Here is a 15,879-nt window from a genome sequence, read left to right as displayed (position 1 = left end):
GGTGTCGGACGATGACGATGAGATGCGGCGACGGCGGCGGCGATCGACCACTTGGAAGTACCGTGATCGCCGGGCGGGCGAGTAGATCGTGCAACTACCTCTTTTTCCCGTACAATGCTGTTTTTTGTCTACCGAAGCACTGCCCTCTGGAATACCTTTGTGTGGCGATCAGGGCCGGCCCTGGGTAGGGGCAAGAAGGGCGACGCCCTAGGGCCCCAGCCTGATGGGGGGCCCGACCCTGTGCATCTATATACACTAGGTATACTAGACAGCCCAACATTTGTTAAACAAATGCACCGAGCAAGCCACCAGAGTAACAGAAAAAGGCCATCATTCTTAAAGCCTATAGCCTAATCTAACTTACTAATGTTACTACATGAATCGTGAGGAGGCAGCCAACTTATGTTCCATCTAGCCGCCACCGCCGTTTCTTCTCTCTAGATTGAATTCTTTGTCTGTCTTCTCATTCCTCATCCCGCTCCAACGCTCCTACTCCCAAAGCACACATCATGACTAGTAAATAAGTAGCCGATTTCTTTGACCCACTATTAATTTCTCTATCTCACTTCCCTATGGATTTCCCTAAAAATATTCCCATCGAGTGTGCGGCATCAGGCAACACTTCATCCCCTAGTCTCTTTGCAAATTGTAATTTTCTTGGGTCAACAGCTCACAAAGTTCTTGCAATATGATTGGGATTGGATAGCTGGATTTCTTCCATTTCACCTCTGACAAATTCAGGTGTTCCCGCTCCTTTCCTGTAAAATTGTTGCCTCAAAAGTATTTATCTTGTTTTCTCCGGTGTTAGGAATCCTATCCTCATTGGTATATGTTAGACTATGTATAGCTTCTGTACTTATGTACATATATTGTACGTATTGTAACACATTCATTATATATAATGAGATAAGCCACCCCTAGAGGGGTGTGCTGGTTCCCCCAAAACTTATTGTCTTACATGGTATCACGCTAGGTTACGATCGCTTCCGCTTCCAAACCCTAATACCCGCACCGCCGCCGCCTTCACCGCCGCCATGTCGAGCGCCGCCATCACCGGTTCCACTGCTGGGGGGTTCCTCCCGGCCTCTCTTGCGGCTCTGCTCAACCTCCCGCTCGATGCCGTCGCCGTTCCGGCTCCGATCGGGACCAGGAGCATCGGCTCCGTCTACTCCACGCCGCCGGCGCCCTCGCTTGGGCGCGACCTCGTGGTCCACACCGCGGCGCCGCCGTCCGCTGCGGACTCCGCGGGCGTCGTCCCGCCGCTCCTGCCGCAAGCGGATCACACCGCCCCGCTGGCGGGGTTGGCGGCATCCGCCCCGGCCGCGGGCCTTGCGGCGTCCGACCCGGCCGCGAGCTTTGTGGCATCCGCCCTGGCTGCGGTCCCGCCTCCTCCCGCATCGGCTTCGGTGCCTCCGACTGCCTCCATGGTGTTTGCACCCCAGGCAGCCCCCTCGATGGGATCTTCTTCGCCGCCGCCGTTTCACTTCGGTCATCTCATCACCATCAAGCTCTCCGCCGACAACTACATCTTCTGGCGTGCGCAGGTTCTCCCGCTCTTGGGGAGTCACTACCTGCTAGGCTACGTCGACGGATCGCTTCCCTGCCCACCCGCACTGGTAGACAGCGTGCACGGTCCGGTCTACAATCCGGCCCATCGCGTCTGGACGGGGCAGGACCAGGCGAACCTCTCCTCCATCCAGGGGTCGCTCTCGCCGGCAGTTGCCGGACTTGTTGTCTTCGCGAAGACGTCTCATGAGGCCTGGACCATCCTTGAGCGAACCTTTGCAGCGCAGTCCCAGGCTCGTGTCTCTGCACTCCGTCGTCAGCTTGGAGAGTGTCATAAGCTTGACTCCACTGCCACTGAGTTCTACAACAAGGTCAAGGGCCTCGCCGACACATTGGCCTCCATTGGACAGCCCCTCACCGACTCCGAGTTCAACTCGTTTATTGTCAATGGTCTTGATGAGGAGTATGATGCCTTAGTCGAGATCATCAACGAGCGGGGCAACTCGACACCCATGCTGGCACACGAGGTTTTCTCTCGGCTCCTTCTCACTGAGCAACGGGTCGAGACACGCCGCTCCAGGGGCACTGGCTCCCTCTCGGCCAACGCCGCCACCAAGGGTGGCCGCTCTTCTTCATCACCCCGGTCTCCCTTGGGGCTGCCACCGTCGCCCGCCTCGGCCCCCCCACCTACTGCGACCTTACCGGGGGCTGGCGGTCCACGTGTGTGCCAGCTTTGTGGCCGCGATGGGCACTGGGCCTCCAAGTGTCATAAGCGCTTCCAGCGAAGCTTCCTTGGTCTTGGCAATGACGGCAAAGATACACGCAACAATGCCCGTCAGGTCGCCATGGCTGATCGTCTCGCGCCGCAGAAGCAACAGGGACACACTCAGTCCTACTCCATCGATCCACACTGGTACATGGACTCTGGGGCGACAGAGCATCTGACCAGCGAGATGGGGAAGCTTCACACTCGTGAACCCTATCATGGCTCCGACAAGATCCACACCGCCAATGGAGCAGGTATGCACATCTCTCATATTGGTCAAGCATCTCTTCTCACTAGACATGCCAATAGGAGTCTTCAGCTTCGCAATGTTCTTCGAGTTCCATCTGTGACCCGTAATCTTCTTTCAGTTCCTAAACTCACACGTGATAATAATGTGCTTTGTGAATTTCACCCTTTTGATCTTTTTATTAAGGATCGGGGCACGAGGGACATTCTTCTTAGTGGGCGGTTGTGCCAGGGCCTCTACCGTCTGGAGCATCCTGGCGTCGCCCGTGTTTTCAGTGGAGTTCGGGTCTCTCCGTCACAGTGGCATGCTCGTCTTGGTCACCCGGCCACACCTATTGTCCGTCATATTTTGCGTCGTCATGAGCTTCCTAGTTTGTCTAGTAATAAAGATGTAGCAGTGTGTGATGCTTGTCAGCAGGGGAAGAGTCATCAACTTCCTTTTTCGGAGTCCAGTCATGAGGTGAAACATCCTTTAGAACTTGTGTTTTCAGATGTATGGGGTCCTGCTCAGACTTCTGTCAGTGGTCATAATTACTATATCAGTTTCGTTGATGCTTATAGTCGCTTTACCTGGCTTTACCTTATTAAACGCAAATCTGATGTGTTTGATATTTTTGTTCAGTTTCAAAAACATGTTGAACGTCTTCTCAAGCACAAAATTGTTCATGTCCAGTCGGACTGGGGGGGCGAGTATCGCAACCTCAACTCCTTCTTTCAGTCGCTTGGGATAGCTCATCGTTTAGCATGTCCACATACACATCAGCAGAATGGTTCAGTCGAACGTAAGCATCGTCATATTGTTGAAGCTGGTCTTACTCTTTTGGCCCATGCATCTGTTCCGTTTCGGTTTTGGAATGATGCTTTCACCACTGCATGCTTTCTCATCAACCGTACTCCCACTCGTGTTTTAAACATGAAGACTCCCATTGAGGTTCTCCTTAATGAACAACCTGATTATACCTTTTTCAAGGTATTTGGGTGTGCTTGCTGGCCGCATCTTCGTCCATATAATAAGCGCAAGCTTGAGTTTCGTTCTAAGAAGTGTGTTTTTCTTGGCTATAGCTCTCTTCATAAAGGTTACAAATGTCTTCATGTTCCCACTAATCGTGTCTATATATCTCGGGACGTCGTGTTTGATGAGCATGTTTTCCCTTTGCCAAACTTCCTGTGTCCACTGTCGAACCACCATCTCTGCATTCATCCTCTGTTGCTTCTGACCAATTTGATGATGTTGCATACTCTCCTTTGCTGTTACCTAACCATGGTGCAGGAACCGGACGTGGGGCTCGTTTGGAGCTGTTGGAGGATTCACCATCATCATCGCCGCCTTCTGATGGGCACGTCGATCGCCCTATGTTGCATGGCATCGATTCGCGTGCCCATGCATGGTCACCCGAAGAGCCCGTCGCGCCGAGCATCTCCACTGCTCGGTCCGCTACGCCAGCGACCGCCGAGTCTCCAGCGGCTCGGCCCTCTTCGCCAGCGGCCGCCGAGTCTTCAGTGGCTCGGCATGTCACGCCGTCTTCGCCCGCGGCTCGGCCCGTCACGCCGTCTTCGCCTGCAGCTCGGGTCCGCGACGCCGTCCTCACGTCGCCTTCATCCGCGGATCGGCCCGCGACACCGGCCGCGCCACGGCCCACTATGCCGGGCTCGCCATCGGCCCGGTCTGTGATGCCGGCGTCGCCAGCTGCTTCGCCTGCTCTGCCGGTTTTGCCGGTGGGCCGGCCTTCTTCGCCAACCGAGCCCGAGGCTATTGTGTCTGGCTCCTCGTCACCGGCTGACTCGTCAACGTCGCCGTCCTCCAGCCCGTTGCAGGCTGCTCCGTCGACCTCGGTGGTTCCTGTGTCCCGACCACATACACGTAGTCGCAGTGGCATTTTCAAACCTAAGGAACGTAAGGATGGTACGGTTGCTTGGTTGGCTGCTTGTTTGGCTGCTGCTGTTGCGGATCCATCTTCTGAGCCTCGCTCATATCAGGCTGCCCTGCGCATTCCACATTGGCGAGAGGCTATGGAGCAGGAGTTTCATGCTCTCCTTTGTAACAAGACATGGACTCTCGTTCCTCCACCACCACGGGTAAATGTTATTGACTCAAAATGGGTATTCAAAGTGAAGAAGCATTCGGATGGATCTATTGAGCGTTACAAAGCGCGACTTGTTGCTCGCGGTTTTCGGCAGCGCCATGGTCTTGACTATGAGGACACCTTCAGTCCTGTCGTCAAGCCTACCACTATTCGGCTTCTTCTCTCCATTGATGTTTCTCGTGGTTGGTCACTTTGTCAACTTGATGTGCAGAATGCTTTTCTACATGGATTTTTGGAGGAAGAGGTTTATATGAAACAGCCGCCTGGTTTCTCTGATCCTGATCGTCCTGACTATATCTGTCGTCTCTCCAAAGCACTATATGGTTTGAAGCAAGCTCCTCGTGCCTGGCATGCCCGCCTTGCCTCTGCCCTTCGTGCTCATGGGTTTGTGCCGTCCACTGCTGACACTTCATTATTTCTTCTACAGAAGCCAGAAGTCACTATGTATCTTTTGGTATATGTCGATGATATTATCCTTGTCAGCTCTTCTCAGTATGCTGCTGATGCTCTTGTCTGCTCTCTTGGTGCTGATTTTGCGGTCAAAGATCTTGGGAAGCTTCACTACTTTCTTGGAGTTGAGGTCACTTCTCGTGCTACTGGTCTTGTCCTTACGCAGAAGAAGTACTCCTTGGAGTTGTTACAAAAAGCGGGCATGCTGAAGTGCAAACCGACCACCACACCCATGTTGTCTACCGACAAGATAACAGTTGTTGATGGTGAGCTTTTGTCTCCTGCGGATGCCACAGAGTACAGGAGCATTGTTGGTGGACTTCAGTACTTGACGATCACGAGACCAGATATCTCTTATGATGTTAACAGGGTTTGTCAGTATCTTCAGGCTCCCAGAGATACTCATTGGGCAGCTGTTAAACGCATTCTTCGTTATGTTCAGTTCACCCTGACATTTGGTATGCATATTCGGCCGACTTCCTCTCGGGTCCTTTCGGCCTTCTCTGATGCAGATTGGGCTGGTAGCCCAGATGACAGGCGATCCACGGGGGGTTATGCAGTATTCTTTGGCCCTAATTTGATCGCCTGGAGTGCTCGGAAACAGGCTACTGTGTCACGTAGCAGTACTGAAGCTGAGTACAAGGCTGTGGCTAATGCTACTGCAGAGATTATTTGGGTGCAGTCTTTGCTTCAGGAGTTGGGTTTGTCTCAACCACATCCTCCTATTCTTTGGTGTGATAACATCGGTGCTACATACCTTTCTGCAAATCCAGTATTTCATGCCCGAACGAAACACATTGAAGTTGACTATCACTTTGTACGGGAACGTGTATCACAGAAGCAACTCCAGATCAAGTTTATCTCATCTAAGGATCAACTTGCAGACATCTTCACTAAGCCTTTACCTCTACCACAGTTTGAGGCTTGTAGGCGCAATCTTACCCTTCTCAGTTCTTTAGAAAGTGGCTAAGATTGAGGGAGGGTGTTAGACTATGTATAGCTTCTGTACTTATGTACATATATTGTACGTATTGTAACACATTCATTATATATAATGAGATAAGCCACCCCTAGAGGGGTGTGCTGGTTCCCCCAAAACTTATTGTCTTACAGTATATAAGAATTAAGACTTTATTGGTTGTTGCCAAGACAAGCATGTGCATTCCTGTTTACCCATGGTGTATTATGAGACGTTATTTGGTAATGCAATTTCCTAGAACTTTCAATCAAAAAAAAATTATGCTTTATGTCAATATATAATTGATTTTTCCCACCAGTGGGCCCACTTTTTAAGTTCGCCCCGGGCCTCTGAAAAGTCAGGACCGGCCCTGGTGGCGATGTAACAGTTAAGTATAGCACACTCAGTAATGCCGGAAAAAAGAGCATACAACAAAACCTTTCTCGGTTACAACTTCTACTCGTTGAGTAACTTATTTCTCTGCGGGACGCACAGATGACACATCTAAATCTAAACTAGAGTTTCAAACACGAACAAAAAGTACAGTTAGAAGCCCTTCTTGGTGTGTTGAAAGCTACAACCGCAAATACTGTTGAATGGTTTCTGAAGCACATGAAAGTTAGAAGCCCTTCTTGGTGTGTTGAGAGGAACTTCCCTGGCAGAGGATGGGTCACAAGGAAGGGAAGATATGCCTGGCTTCTCCCTACACCGGGGCGGCCTCAGCGTTGACGGGATATGTCACAGACCCCAGAGACTTCCTGTTGTAGAGATCTTGACAACGATGAATTTGTGTTGCGGACCGTCAACATCTAACAAGTGATTAACTCATGCAAATAAGTGTCTCCCCAATAAGAATCATCTGGTAACAAGGCCTGCTAAGTAGGGGATCAGAACTAATAGGGTGCATTTTGTTTATAGCTAGTATTATTTTCCACTATGGCTGAAAACGGCAACCTAGAACAAACTAGTGGCTTTGACTAGCAATTCCATACGGTAACTGAAACCCTTTGCGTAGCGGGGACAAGAAAAGTGGGAAGATAATTCCGCATACTTTTCAGTAACAAACTGGAAGATGATTGTATCCATATCAGTTTATTACAAAAGTATCACCTTTTGCATCGCCGGGACAAGAAAAATCAGAACCTTAACCCTCTTGCCTTGTATCAAGGAAACAATTTGTAGTAAGTCAAGTAACAATGGATTGGTGTGATTTAGTTACAACAACATGTCCCAAATGCATATTTAGGATTGAGCACAAAGAACTACAGGAATATGATGACCCGAGATGCTTTTGCATAGAGTGAATTAAAGAAAACCTACAACACTTCCTATTTTAACAACTGCTCTGTTAATTCATAGTATGTACAGGGAAGACAACATAGGAAACTGACAAACACAATACATGTACAAAACCATTGGAATAATCGTACTCTGCAAGTTTCAAAATACAACACCTCAGTGTATGCCAAAATGCGTGAAAATAAAACATAATCCTGACTATATATTACATGCTACATGATGATAGGTTTGAAGCTTCCTACCGAAGCTAAGAACACCTTTGCAGCAGCAATGAAGTCTTCACTCTTCACTCTTCACACGCAAAAACAAAAAGAAGTCTTTACTCATACGACCAGTGCAAGAATCAATATAGACTCGGTCAATCTTGACATCCTTGCATTCTCTTGCTGGAGCACGGTTGTCAGGGGAATGTAGCTGCACATTCATGGAGATTACATCATTACAAGAGAACTAACTAATACAGAGATTGCAGAAGAGTAGAATATGTTAATAAAAATTGGCAACTACTGGCTCCAATTTGGACACATCAAACCGGTAGTCACTGTAAAATCTGAAAACATAAAATAAATTGAATAGAAGAACAAAATAAATCAAAAGATTGTGCATATGCCATATCACCATTGACAACATCTCACAAAGAAAATATGATGACAAATCTAGAAGAAAAACGCTGCTGGACAGCAGCAATCAAATTTTCGTACAGAAGACATGAGTTAAATATGGGGAATATTTTCTGAATGTCAGCTAGAGAAGGGGAGAAGCAGATCTCAAGTCCAAGTATAATTCCTCGAAATATGTCACTGCAGAGCTCCAGATTCCGATTCAGAACGACACCTTTCATCGATAAGAATCAAATTTGACATATTTTTCTACTGTATTTCTTTTCTTTCAGAAGTTCATTTCCTATAATCCATCCAACCAAATCTTGTCCAATGAATCGTTGGACAATGACATAAGAAGTATAATCCATGTACAATTGGTAGCTATCTAAACTCCTTCCGGAGCAAGTATCTGCCAGGCTTCAGTGCCGCACCGCCGGCAGGCCCGTTCTTCACGGCCAGCTCCGCCGCCGCCGGCCCCTCGTGCGGCTGCTGGAGCAGGGCCTGCTGCCACTCCGCAACGAAGAGGTTGGTGATGTCCCTCAACGGCACCCGCCTCCGCGCCCTCGCGAGCCGCTTCAGCTTGCAGCTCCTGACGGTTACTACGCCATGAGGACGGGCGACGGCGGCGGTGGCAGGCGGCAGATTCTCCTTGTCGGCGCGGTCAACTGCCATCTCGGAGAAGAGAAGTGCTGCCTGCCGCTCTTGGAATCCGGCCGGCACGGTGCTGGTGCTGTGCTAGGCGGCGAGGTGGCTGGATCGGAGTGGATGGGACTGGGAAGATCTTCCATGGGTACTTGTAGCGGAGGTAGGTAGGAGGGAACGAGAGGGAGGGGGGTGAAAAGATTTGAGTTTTCGGCGGAGGATGTGCGTTTCCTGCCATTTTTGGTCGGAAGGCTCCAAGGGCCTGCGGATCTTGAAAATTTTCGCGAAATGTTTGGAGGAAATCGGTATTGGGGGCGGGGAGGGAAAGGAAGAGGCGCGCTGAAAACTTTGGCACGGGGAGGGAGATTCGAACTTTTTTTTCCTGATATCACACGGGCCAATCCTACAGTTGGGCCGGCCCACGTGTGCGATTCGCGTGATGTTCGTTCGCTGCTGTTTCTTGCGGGTTTTTTTTCGTTTCTTGACTTCTTCTGTGGTTTTTCGCTTCCGGTTTTTCAGTGGTTTAGTTCTGGTTTTTTTTCCTTTTTCTGATTTGGTTCTTTTTCCTTTTCTTTTTCTTGTTGCTTTTTTTCTGTTTCCCTTTTCTTGTTCTCTTTACTGTGTTACATAAAAAGTTCGCCGCACAATACATTATTAAGAAAATGTTCACCGTATATTATGGAAAAGTTCACCATGCATTATAAAAATATTCATTGTATATTACTAGAAAGTTCAGTGTGTATTTAAATTTTTTTTCACCACATAATACAAAAAGTTCACTGTATTTAAAAAACGGGCATGCTATATTACAAAAAAAGTTCAGCATGTATTTTTTTTTGAAAAAAATACATTGATATTGTGTGAATGCCCTATTTTTTAGAATTCTTCGAGCATTTTTAAAATGTGCTACCGGAGTTCGGTGTACCATATGTTCTCCCGCTTTTTTCTGGATGTGTGTAGCTATTAATAAATATGGACATGACACTGATTAGCTTGTGTGTAGCTCGACCAACTGTGTTAAGCGAAGCTCCCAAAGAGTCAGACTTGAGGCATAGTTGATGAGTGACTATTTTCCCGTTAACTTTGGCGCCTTTCTGTCAACCTTTAGATCTCCCACTCGCTCCATGTAGCTCTTGCACTAATAACAGCTTCAACAATAAGACGGGATTGGTTTCGAACAGAAGTCACAAGTTCTTTTTTGAATTTTCTTTGAAAGAAGTCGCAAGTTCTCATACAAAGGAAGGCAAATGGGCACTGCTGTTCGTTAGGAAAACCAAGCAACTGACTGTCGGTTCAGCTTCAAGTACATCAACGGCCCTCTCTGCATCGTCGACCTCACTGCCGCCTCTGATCCAGCAAGATGGTATGTACCAGCAAAATCAAAGAAGAGATCAAGACGGTGAAGCACAAGTCCAACCGTCTGAAATGGGTACTCTGGTGTACTCGCCGTTCAACATCAACAGCTACCGGATCATGTACTAAGATACAGTATCATTCTGGAATAATGTAACAGTTATGTTTGTTCCTGACAGCACACTGGTAATGCCAATGAAAAAGCATACAACAGAACCTTTCTCAGTTACAACTGCTACTCGTTGAGTAGCTTATTTCTCAGCACGACACACACATGACGCATCTAAACTACAGTTTCGGACACGAACAAAAAGTACCAGTACAGGACGGTCCGCAACACAAATTCATTGTTTTCAAGATCTCTACGACAGGAAGTCCCTGGGGTCCGTGACATATCCCGTCAAAGCTGAGGCCGCCGCGGTGAAGGGAGAAGCCAGGTAGATCTGCCCTTCCTTGTGGCCCATCCTGCCCGGGAAGTTCCTGTTCGTCGTTGATACACAGACCTGCACCCAAATACATGACTCTGAGATCACCAAAAAACAATCTATCAACAAAGCCGAGTGGCAGCACGCTTGACATTTCTCTTAACACACCAAAAAGGCCTTCTACCTTAATACATGAAAAAGGTATTTTACAGAATTTGCAGTTGTAGGTTTCATGAACATCTAGCATGTGATATCTCATGCAAGTAAGTGTCCCCAATCAGAAGGATGTGGTAGTAAGGCCTTCTAAGTAGGGGATCAAAACTAATGAGGGAGCATTGTGTTTAGGCTTGAGAACGGCAGCCTAGAGCAAACTGGTGGCTTCGAAACCCTAGGAGAGATGACGGCCAGGAGCCAGCTAGCCAACAATGTGGGGATATGACAGTTCGGGGCGGATGTTGTTTTTTTAGGACAGCAACATGTATCAGTATTCAAGGTCAAATGTCTTATCCAGAAAATTAGCCGACCTTAACACTTCAGAAAACACGCAAGTCCCCATTCTACATTTATATCAAGTGGCATATCTACTGTATAGAAATATATTTAGAAATACTAGAAGATACTTGCCGTAGGTTCATTCATCCGTGCATATGTATCACGAGGACCACCCAAACAAGCACCACAATTAGGACTAGCTGGTGTATCACAACCAGCCTCTTCAAATATCTGGGAGCATGTTTTGCCACCAGATCCTGGTACGGGGAGACTATACACGTCCATCCACACCTGCAAGATCTCACATTCTTTTTAGTAACACAAACTGAAGATGATTGTATCCGTATATTTTATCACAAATTGTCACCTTTTGAGTCGCAGGAACGAGAAAAGTGGGAACCTTAACCTTCTTGCCCTGTATTAAGGAAACAATTTGTAGCAAGTCAGGTAATCATGGATTTGTGTGATTTAATTACTGCAATATGTCACAGGTGCATATTTAGGATTGAGCACAAAGAACTACAGGAATAGGATAGCCCAAGATGCTTTGCATACTGATAAATAAGTTAGTAATGATAATACTTTATGTCGCTCAGCCATACGGTCAGCCAAGTTGGAATTCTTACGTCGAGGCAGATGCCTAAATTCTAATAATGATCCAAACAATGGCATCACTGTTCTCTATAAATGGCCCTTGGTCACAACTAGAGCGCAACTTAATTTAATCCTTGTACATTTACCCCAGAACATGCCAACCCATACGGCCTTAAAAGTTCTCCATAATCTAAACATAACTATATGAAACCACTAATGCCCTTTGTGCATTGATGGTTGTCCATGTATACAGGACCAATTAGCTGTGCCCAAACCTGGCCCACATTAGGCTCTTTCAGTAAAAGAAGAACAATATGCGGGTCTCTTTATTTAGCTTAACAATGTGTATGTCCCTTAACCCAAACAATACCAGTTAGTCCTAAAAGTAGATCCAATCAAATTCAAAGTGCATACTGAACCTGTCCTGATAATAATACTAGCCTATTCATTAGCACTGCAGGTTAAGCTTATGTAGCCCCACTGCCAGGCCTAATAATTACAGAAAACCTACAACACTTCCTATTTTAATAACTACTCTGTTGAGTAGTTATTATAGTATACAGAGGGAAGACAACATACAAAACTTATAAGAAACAAACAAGTCGAAAACCATTGAAATAATCGTACTCTGCAAGTTTCAGAATACATAGCCGATACCCTGTATGCCAAAATGCATAAAAAGAAAACATAATCCTGACTATATATCACCACGCTAAAAGAAGATGGTTTGAAGCTTCTTACCGAAGCTAAGAACACCTTTGCAGCAGCAATAAAGTCCTCGGTCTTACCACCAGTGCAAGAACCAATATAGACTCGGTCAATCTTGACATCTTTGCACTCTCTTGCTAGAGCACGGTTGTCAGGAGAATGTGGCTGCACATTCATGGAGATTACATCATTATACAAGAGAACTAACAAAAACAACAGAGAGAATGCAAACGAGTAGAATAGTTAACAAACCTTTGCAACTACTGGCTCTAATTTAGACACATCAAACCGGTAGTCACTGTAAAATCTGAAATAAAAAAATTCAATCAAATATTAGAACAACAGACATCAAAAGCTTGCACATATGCCAATATGTCATAACACCATTCATAACATGACACAATGACCATTTGATGATGAATCTAGAAGGAAAAAACACAAACTCGAGAACAGCATTCAAATTCTCGGACGCAAGACATCAGAAAATATGGGCAATATTTTGTGAATGTCAGCTTGTATGGCTATGTGTGTGCCACACAGGAAGGATAACTTATAACTGCACAAGGACATTCTAAATTTCCCAAAGGATGCCGCCTACTGAGAAGCACTACAGGTAGCCAATTATGTCCAAGCCTAATGGGTTCCACATTATTGTGATCAGCTGAAGAAAGTAGTGAACAACCAGTTATCTAAATTTATTGTAAGCGCCCTGCACAAAGTATTTCAAGACCCCTACTCTCTGTATAATTAATCAATATGCAAACTTTGGTTGCAATCAACGACATTGTTTACTGGAAACTTTGTTCAACTTGACTTTGGACCAACCATTTTGTCCATAAAATGCAAAAGAGACAACCTTACTATTGATTAGGTTCGAAGTCAACTAGTGAAGGTTTGTATGAGAAATATAGTTTTAATTCAATTGTCTAGATTGATGTACATGTCTCAAGAGCAAGAAGAGCAAGGAGAGACTGTAATCACCTGGCCTGAGCATCACTATAGACAGGCTCATATTCGACCGATGTCTTACCCTGCAGTGTAGAGGATGGCAGATGATGTCACAATTAGCATGATATAAAAATATTGTTAGCTAGTAGCTGTAAATTGTTTCCCGCAGTGGTTATCTCAAACTTTGAAGGGGAAAAAAGCACACTCCTTCGGTCCTACTATTAACATTCAGATGGTAGTTCAATACCTCCAGGTACTTAAATGTAGTTTCATCAGCAGGCACAACACCATTCTTTCCACCAGCTTCGATAACCATGTTGCACAATGTCATTCGTTCTTCCATCTAGCAAGTGTGTGAAAACACTAAGCTCAATTTTACATTAAATAAAAACTGATTAACCAAGTTATGAACATGGAACATACAGTTAGACTTTCTATTGTTGATCCAACAAACTCCATCGATCTGTATGTTGCACCAGATACAGATATCTCACCAATAATCTGTAAACAGATATGACCAAGGATGAAACATTTCGGTTACAATGAAAAACTCCTGACGAAAAAAAATATAAGATTTAGCATAACCGAGACTATTTTGTTGGCTTACTTGTAAAATCAGATCCTTAGCGAGTAAATAAGGTGGCATTTCTCCATCTAATACGAACCTGATGGTTGGGGGCACCTGAAAATAAGATTAAACAGATCAAAACACCATTTTTCCCATAGGGAACACGCTGTATGCAGAAAGAAATAGAGAAAAGTTTCTCCACGATATGAAAAGAGATAGCATGTTCAAAAACCAATATTTTATCACACTAAAAATAAACAGAATGTGAGAAGCATACAGGATGCAAAAATGGAAAAGAGATCGATAACTGTTGTTTGAATGGTGCTAATCAGATACTACACCTAATATCTCTGCATTGAATTGAGGGGGTGTTTATTTCCAGGGACTTGTGTAGGGACTAGAAAAAGTCTCTCTTAGAGACTTTTTTACCAAACGGGGGAGACTTTTTAGGGACTAAACTAGGCATTTGGGACTAAATGAAGAAGACTCTCAAGGAGAGTCTTTTTGGGACTTTTTGGGACTTTTCCAACAATGCCCCTCCATGCACCCATTGGCCCGCCACCCCATGGTGTTGTTTGATTGTTATTTTTCTATATACTAGGGGCAACATGGTCATTTAATAACCTCTAGGAAGGGACTAGGGACTTTTTAGTCTCTGGAAACAAACAGGGAGGGACTTTTTAGGGACTAGGACTTTTTAGTTGGGACTAGAAAAAGTCCTAAGACTAGAGAACCAAACACCACCTGAGTATTTTTGGATGGACCAGCATATAATTTATAAACAAAAAGGAACTTATAGTCACTTCTATCAAATGCATATCTTAAGTTTCCATATTTGTGCAATAAACTGTAGTTTAGTATAGTATGATAGAATAATGTACAGAATATGAGAAACATGATAGAATAATGTACAGAATGTGAGAAACAAATGAAGAAACCCTGACACATCACTGAGATACAGAACCAAAGATTGCTCAGACTGAGAAAGATATGTCCCATCTGTTCTCATGGCAAGACTATTTTCAAATTCCATCCGGAAGTAATTTAACATGCTTGCACACCTTGAGAAGAGCCTTTCCAGTTCCCATCACAAAACCTGCATCAGTGTTTCCAATTCCAGTTGCAAACTGACCAAAGGCTCCAGCATTGCAGGTATGAGAATCAGTACCAAGGAGAACCTATTACATCAAGGGGAACCAGGTTAAACCTGTACAGCAAAACCTCAAGCTTCCAGTACTTCATGTAGGCAGAAAAAATACCTCGCCTGGTCGGCAGTGACCTTCTTGGGCGAGCGCAATGTGGCAAACACCTTTGTAGTCTGGATTTGCCTACAAACCAAGAGTTCAAAGCTCTTTAAGCACATAAATCTTGCTTTTACTTGAATGAACCTCGATCAGGAAGCTCTAAACGGAATGAATCAGCAAGGCATATACTCTGAAGTCGCTGAGGTCCTTGATGTCGTAGAAGTACTTGATCTTCTGCTCCTCGCAGAAGTCCCTGAGGATGTCGACGTTCCGGTTGGCCCGCTCGTCGCTGGTGAAGATGTAGTGGTCGGGGATGATGACGACCTTCTCGCGGTCCCACACCTTGGCGTCCTCCCCGAACTCCTGCTTGAAGATCCCGATGGTGCCGGGCCCGCAGACGTCGTGCGTCATGAGCACGTCCACGTCCACCCACACGTTCTCCCCGGGCTCGAGGCTCGCGCGCTCCGACGCCCGCGCCAGGATCTTCTCCGTCGTCGTCATGGGGCTCTTCACCGAGCCGGTGGACGCGAGGGAGCGCGGCGCGCGGGTCGGCGTCGCGACCGCGCGGACGCGCCCGGCCCGCGCGCGCCGGCTACTGGCGCCCGCGCTCAAGCGCTGCTGCTGCGGCGCCGCCGCGGCGAGCTCCTTCTGCGGCAGGGGAGAGGACGGGGACGGAGGGGTCAGCGGAGTGAGAAGCTTGAGGGGGGCGAGGGGAGGGGAGGGGAGAGGAAGGGAACCTTGTGCGCGAAGGCGGCGGAGGTGGCCTTGGCGGCGGCGGAGATGGAGGCCATGGCGGCGCGCGCGGTCGAACACCTTGAGGTCAATAGAGGGATTGGGGGGTAGTGCGGCCGTGGCGAGCACGAGTCGGGCGTGTGGGCGAAGGGGGGTCACAGGCGGAAGGTAATATAAGGGTGTGTGAGGTTACGTCTGCGATTTTGGCCGTCCGATCGGGAATGGACGGTCGCGCGTGGGTTTGAGGTATCTGTAGCACAAC

At 46.8% G+C, this 15,879-nt stretch overlaps 1 protein-coding gene across 1 annotated transcript; it reads right to left on the bottom strand.

The window, feature by feature from the left end:
• Positions 1–10,268: 10,268 nt before the first annotated feature.
• LOC119314760 (3-isopropylmalate dehydratase large subunit, chloroplastic-like) lies at positions 10,269–15,676 on the bottom strand. The gene is made up of 13 exons (XM_037589453.1): positions 15,623–15,676; positions 15,075–15,533; positions 14,901–14,969; positions 14,703–14,819; positions 13,681–13,755; positions 13,497–13,574; positions 13,321–13,416; positions 13,107–13,156; positions 12,378–12,432; positions 12,159–12,290; positions 11,191–11,238; positions 10,956–11,114; positions 10,269–10,409 (listed from the first exon to the last, which is right to left on the bottom strand). Exons 1-13 carry the CDS (start codon positions 15,674–15,676, stop codon positions 10,269–10,271), a joined length of 1,533 nt encoding a protein of 510 aa, XP_037445350.1.
• Positions 15,677–15,879: the final 203 nt, after the last annotated feature.

Source organism: Triticum dicoccoides, chromosome 6A (genome assembly GCF_002162155.2).
Source record: "Triticum dicoccoides isolate Atlit2015 ecotype Zavitan chromosome 6A, WEW_v2.0, whole genome shotgun sequence".
NCBI classification, from domain to species: domain Eukaryota; kingdom Viridiplantae; phylum Streptophyta; class Magnoliopsida; order Poales; family Poaceae; genus Triticum; species Triticum dicoccoides.
Note: the sequence above shows the minus strand (reverse complement) of the source record. Positions and strands in the feature narration are given on the sequence as shown.